Source organism: Myotis lucifugus, unplaced genomic scaffold, assembly GCF_000147115.1.
Source record: "Myotis lucifugus unplaced genomic scaffold, Myoluc2.0 scaffold_128, whole genome shotgun sequence".
Lineage (NCBI taxonomy): Eukaryota > Metazoa > Chordata > Mammalia > Chiroptera > Vespertilionidae > Myotis > Myotis lucifugus.
This window is the reverse complement of record NW_005871176.1, coordinates 3700297-3706296: the sequence shown is the minus strand read 5'-3', so window position 1 is coordinate 3706296 and position 6000 is coordinate 3700297. Positions and strand designations below refer to the sequence as shown.

At 58.4% G+C, this 6000-nt stretch overlaps 1 protein-coding gene across 1 annotated transcript in view; it reads left to right on the top strand.

Moving 5' to 3' along the window:
• The window catches only part of MYOM3 (myomesin 3), a 50985-nt gene that overhangs the window by 15483 nt on the left and 29502 nt on the right, over positions 1-6000 (top strand). Inside the window, 5 exon segments of the mRNA XM_006094083.3 lie at positions 423-584; positions 886-1027; positions 2128-2327; positions 2927-2980; positions 3358-3485. Coding sequence (XP_006094145.1) covers positions 423-584; positions 886-1027; positions 2128-2327; positions 2927-2980; positions 3358-3485 — 686 coding nt within the window.

The window sequence follows — 6000 nt, the reverse complement described above, 5'->3', positions numbered from 1 at the left end:
AGCCCTCACTCCCTTCATTCAGTCACTATTCCCCCTCGACTGAGCTCCCACACTTCCTAGAGCCCAGCCCTTCAATGGATCCCCGGTCCCCTCACAGAGCCCCTGACCCTCACACAGGCCCCATCTCTTGTTTTCACTTTCTCACAGAACCTCCAACTGCTCACTGAGCCACCATCCTCATTCCCCTGGTTGAGGTCCCAAACCCCTTCCCTGGGCCCTGCCCCACCCCCAAGCCTTCTGGAGAGCTCAGTGGCCACCTTGGCAAAGCCCTGGAGGCCACCTCCCCCTCCCTGACTCCCCAGCTGAGCCTCAGGCTATCGCCACGCCAGCCCCACCTCTGCCTGGACCCCCAGGGCATCTGCAGGTTCCCAGGTGAGGCCGGGATCCCCCATGAGCTCACACGGGACCCCTCTCCTCATCAGGGAAGCGGATGAGGTCCTCAGGGCGCCGGCAGACCCTCTATGCAGACCGCCAGGCGTCCCTGCAGGTGTCCTGCGCCTACAAGGAGGACGAGGGGCTCTACACAATCCAGGTGCCTTCACCCCTGGGGCCCCGGGAGCAGAGCACCTACGTGTTTGTGAGAGGTGAGTGGGGGTGGAGCAGAGGGACCGCCGAAGCCCAGAGACCAATTGTCCACATGCGAGGTGTAGAGTGGCCCCCAGTAGTCCCCTCACCCAGATGCTGTGGTTTGAGAGGAGGACGCTATTATTTGGGTCCTGGTCTTCAAGATCAGCTCTGAGCCCCTGGATGGGGAATGGAAGAGGATGTTGGGCGGGCATGGGAGGGAGCCACTGCCCAGTGGGCATGGACTGGAAGAGCCTCCCCATCCCCTCTCTCCCCATCCCCTCTCTCCCCATCCTCCCTCTCACCCCACCTGGGTTTCAGATGCTGCAGCAGAGAACATGGGGGCCCCGGGCTCCCCACTGAACATCCTGTGCCTGGATGTGAACAGAGACTGCCTCATCCTGACCTGGACCCCACCCAGTGACACTCGGGGCAGCCCCATCACCGGCTACTCCATTGAGCAGTGAGTCAGCCGCTTGAGTGGAGAGTCCCTGGGGGGGGAGGGTCACCCTCTGCCTGGTTGTGAGGACAAGAATGGGGCCACAGGAGAGGGAGCCCCATGCCTAGACTCAGAACAGGGCAGAAGGTCACTGTGCTGCTCACTTTAGGGGCAATAAAAGGGTGTTCAGTGAAACTCCACCCTGGAGTCAGCCGCTGGCCTCTGGATTGTTTACAGTAAGGGGGTGGGGGTAGAGGGAGTGGGGGAGGGCAGGGGGGGGACATTAAGTGCCTGAAACCCGACACATGTGCCCTTGTTGACTGTTTCCCTTCCTGAGTGACAGACAGAGCGGCTGTGACCCCAGAGGGAGGGGCACACCGGGCAGGGGAGGCCCCGGGACACCTGCCTCCTTAGCCACCAGCTCTGAGGCCCAAGCCTGACGCAACACGCAGTCCTGTCACTGACGGGCTCGAGGACCGTGTACCTGGGGCTTCGCGCCTGATCACTGCGTCCTTCCAACCTCCCATCTAAGGGGCAGGGGGCTCCTGGGTGCCCCGATCTACAGATGAGGAAACAGATACATGGGGCGATGACATTGCCCGAAGTCACATTGCTCATTAGCGTGGAGTCAGGTGACCACTGCCCATCCCACCCGTAATGTTGCTGTGAAATGACCTGAGGGCGTGGTGCCCAGCTCTGAGGGTCAATCTGGACCACATGCCGACTTCGGGCACGGACAGCCCTCGGGTGAAAGCCTAACTCCACCACCCACGCGCTGTGGACCTTGGGCAAGTCCGCTCCCTCTCTGAGCTGTGCATCCCTGGCTAGAGTGACAGTCATCAACCTGACTCCGCGGACTGTTGGGATTCAATGAGCTGATGGGTGTGGAGGGCACAGCACGGCTCAGGCACCTGGGGCAGCTCCATGAACGGCATGGAAAGTTCCATCACGGGAGGCGGAGGATGACCCCAACCTCCTGGGGGCCCGAGGTTGGAGCCAGGCGTTTGAATGGAGAGCAGGCTTAATTCGCAGGCAGCCCCGGACAGGGAGACGGCCCTGGTAGAGGCCCACACAGGGAAGGCGTGAGTCACAGGCAGGGGCTGAAGCTGGCGTCTCCCCCACAGGTGCCAGGGCGAGTCTGGGCAATGGGTGCCCTGCCATGAGGCCCCCGGCGGGACCTGTCGGTGCCCAATCCAAGGTCTCGTCAAAGGCCAGAGCTATCGGTTCCGGGTGAGAGCCGTCAGCAAGGCGGGCAGCAGCCTCCCCTCCAAGGCCTCAGAACCGGTTGTCATGGGCGACCCCGATGAAGCTCAGAGGAAGACAGGTGGGTTCAAGGCCCTGAGGGACTGACTTACTCGGGAGACGGGTGGCACAGTCCATTCCAAACCCTATTCCAAGGGCGAGACCCAGCCCAGGCCTCAGGGACTCTAATCCGATGGAGGAGACAGGGCCTCAGGAGCCTCTAGTCGGTGGGAAGAAACACAGTGTGTCCTTAGGAACCCCCGGCCTGAGGGGAGGGCACAGGTGGTCTGATGGAGGAAGCACAGACCCGCCCACAGGAGATGCTAAGCGGGAAGGAGGACCACAGCACCACTACAGGTGCTCTCGATCTGAAGGAGAAAACAGTCCTGCCTCGGAGCCCCTGGGGAAGGGAGGGGACACAGAAGGACTCCGACCCCAGGCACATCCCTCCTCCTCTCGGTCCTCGTTTCTCCCGAGAGGACAGGGCATCCCCCAAGCTCTAGAGCAGCAGTGCTCCACTTTGGACCCCTGGGAATACTGGGGCCCAGAGAGGACCTCCCTGAGGTCACACAATGAAAGGCCACGGCCAGGAACAGGTGGAGGAATCAGACCCTCCTGACCCAGCCCCCACATACCCTGCACCCCTACTTCTCCCCCAACTTGCTCCATTCTCCATCCTAGAGATCCCCTTTGACCTGGGGAACAAGATCGTGATCAGCACAGATGATTTGGAAGGTACGTGGGAACCTCCTGACCCTTTGCCTCAAGACTCCAGCCCCCTTTATGGTTCTGGAAACTGGTCCACGAACCAGCAGAGACAGAAGCTGTCCCTGGAGGGTGGGGGGTGTGAGGGAGGGTTCTAGTCAGAGGAGCCAGAGTTCTCAGGTGAGGGTGGCCCGTCTTGCTGTGCCCCTCGTGGACGGGATGGAGAGTCCTAGGCAGGACATCGGGAAGCCCGCCTTCTGGCCCCAGCTCTGCCGGCCTTGCTGGGTGACCTGAAGCAAGTTCCTGCCCCTCTCTGGGCCCCAGTTTCCTCCTCTACGAAATGAGGGGCTGAGATTAGGGGTCTCTAAGGGCCCACTCATCTCTGCCCTGGATGACTCTGATTCTAGGCTTCGTGACCATCCCCTCGCCTCCAACCAATGTCCATGCCAGCGAGATCCGTGAGGCCTACGCGGTCCTGGGCTGGGAGGAGCCGAGACCCCGGGGCAGAGCTCCGCTGACATACTCCCTGGAGAAGGTAGGAGACCCCAAGGCCTGAGAAATAGACTTGCTGTGGGAGCAGGTTGTGGGGAGTCAGGGAAGTGCCGAGAGCCCCGAGCAAGGCCGTGTCCCCTGGGGAGGCCTTCAGAGCAGGGTAGAGCGGTCCCTGAGCTGGCCCTTCACAGGAGCAGGGGGGCAAATGGCCCTTTGAGGTTTCCTGCAGCCCTGAGAGGCAGTTTCTGATGGTGGTGCCTGAGGCTATTCACAGAAACACACAAAATTAAGAGACACAGACAACAATACAACAGTAAGATCCCTGCCCCCAGTCTGGCTGGCATTGGGCCATGCATCAGGCCACACAAGTCCTCTTGGCCAGAGCCATGACGGGAGGGAAGCCAGGCGGGCCCGAGCCAGCCGGGGTCATGGCGGCGGCACTCACAGGGCATCGGGCGGGGGTGTAGAGGAGGCCTTTCTCACCGGGGACAGGGTGGGAGCAGGTGTCTGGGAGGGGGCAGCTTTGTGGAGTGGATGTCACAGTGGAGGACAGTGTGGCGACAGATCATTCCAATCTGATTGTGCTGCGTGAGCCCGTTTCCTAACTTCTCTGAACCTCATTTCCTCCAGCATAGACTGACATCCTCCCCCGTGAGGGTGAAATAAGATGCAGCACTCAGCCCAGGCCAGCAGCCATGGGCCTGTGAACACTTCCCGAGGAGATGCTCTAGACCCTGGCGCATAGTAGGTGGACAGTCAGGATTAGTGGATCAATGAGTGAAAGGTTCCAGGGAGGCGTCTGCCTCTGGTTGCCCAAATGGGCCTCTTTTCACACACTCACGGGTGATCTATTTCTCCGACATAGGAAAGCTATTCCCAGAACTGAGGATTTGTTTTTCGAGGCTGTGGAGTCTATCTAATGCAGCGGTTCTCAACCTGTGGCTCACGACCCCTTGGGGGTCGAACGACCCTTTCACAGGGGTCGCCTAAGACCATCGGAAAACACATATATAATTACATATTGTTTCTGTGATTAATCACTATGCTTTAATTATGTTCAATTTGTAACAATGAAATTGGGGGTCCCCACAACATGAGGAACTGTATTAAAGGGTCGCGGCATTAGGAAGGTTGAGAACCACTGGTGGTTAGACCATGGAGTCAAACTGCCTGGGTTCAAATCCTATCTCTGCTACTTACTAGTTGTGTGACCTTGGGCAGGTTATTTAGTCTCCCTGTGCCTCAGTTTCTCTCCTATATAATAGAGATAATCATTGTACACACTTTATAGGGTCAATATGAGGATCAAGTTAATTAAAGCCTCTAAGACTTAGAACAGAATCTGGCCCACCAGTGTTCAGAAATGTTCACTGGTTTTCTGGCGATTTCTTGCCTCGCTGGGCTCTAGGCCACCACCAGCTGGGTGGGCCTTGGGTGGAGGTGGGGGGGGAGCACAAGGAAGGCAGGGTCAGTGGGTCCCCTGGTGCTTCTCAGCTTTAAGTCTCACACCCAGACTCAGCAGAGTGGCCTCTGGGTGCCTCGCCAGCCTGCATCACCCTCAGCTCTTCACCCTCTATCTGCCCAGAGACGCAGAATTTATGGCTGCCTTTGGGGCCCCTGGCGCTGTGGAGAGTGAGCAGGTTTGGGGGCACCCACGCCTGAGCTTAAATACCAAATACACAAGCTATTAGATGCATGACTTTCTCCTCAGTTACCAGAACTCCCTGAACCTGTGTTTCCCATCGGCGGGGAAATTAACACCTACCATCCATTTATTCATTCATTTATCCCACAAACATAGATGGAGCACCTCCCGTGTGCCGGTACTGTCATTGGCCCCAGGTACAGACAAAAACCCCTGCCTCTGAAGCTGGCATTCAAGTAGGGAGTGGAGACGCATGATAAACAAGACAGATGAGTAACATATTTAGCACATTAGCTAGTGGTAGCCCTGAGGGGGAAGACATAAGGCAGGGAGGGGAGGGCTGCTGACATAGGTGGAGGGGCTGGGGAGGCCTCCCCAGGACGGTGAGTTCTGAATAAAGGCCTGAAGGAAATGAGGAGCCAGCCAAGAGATTTCTGAGGGAAGAACATTGGGGGGTGGCGGGGGGAGGAGGGGGGAGAGACCAACAAGTGCAAAGGCCCAGAGGCAGAGGTTGGGCCTGGCACCGTCAAGGAGCAGCAGGGGGCACAGAGCCATGGTGGGTGGACAAAGGGAGCATGACATGCGGCCAGACAGGTGGCCAGGGCCAGACCCTAGAGAACTTTCGCTCTAAGGGAGCTGTGGGGCCTGGGAGGGTTCTGAGCAGATCAGCACACCCCCTGACCCGTGTTGTAAAAGAAGCCCTCAGACCATCATTTGGAGAGAAAAAGGCGGAAGGGAATTAAAGGTAGAAACAGGCAGACCAGCTAGGAGGCCATTAAAATAACTCAGATGAGAGACAATGGTGGCTTGGATGAAGGTTGTGGCAGGGGACCTGCGGGTGGTAAGTCATAGTTGGAGTCTGGATACATTTTGAAGGTAGAGCCGACTGCATTTGGGGATGGAGCATATTTGG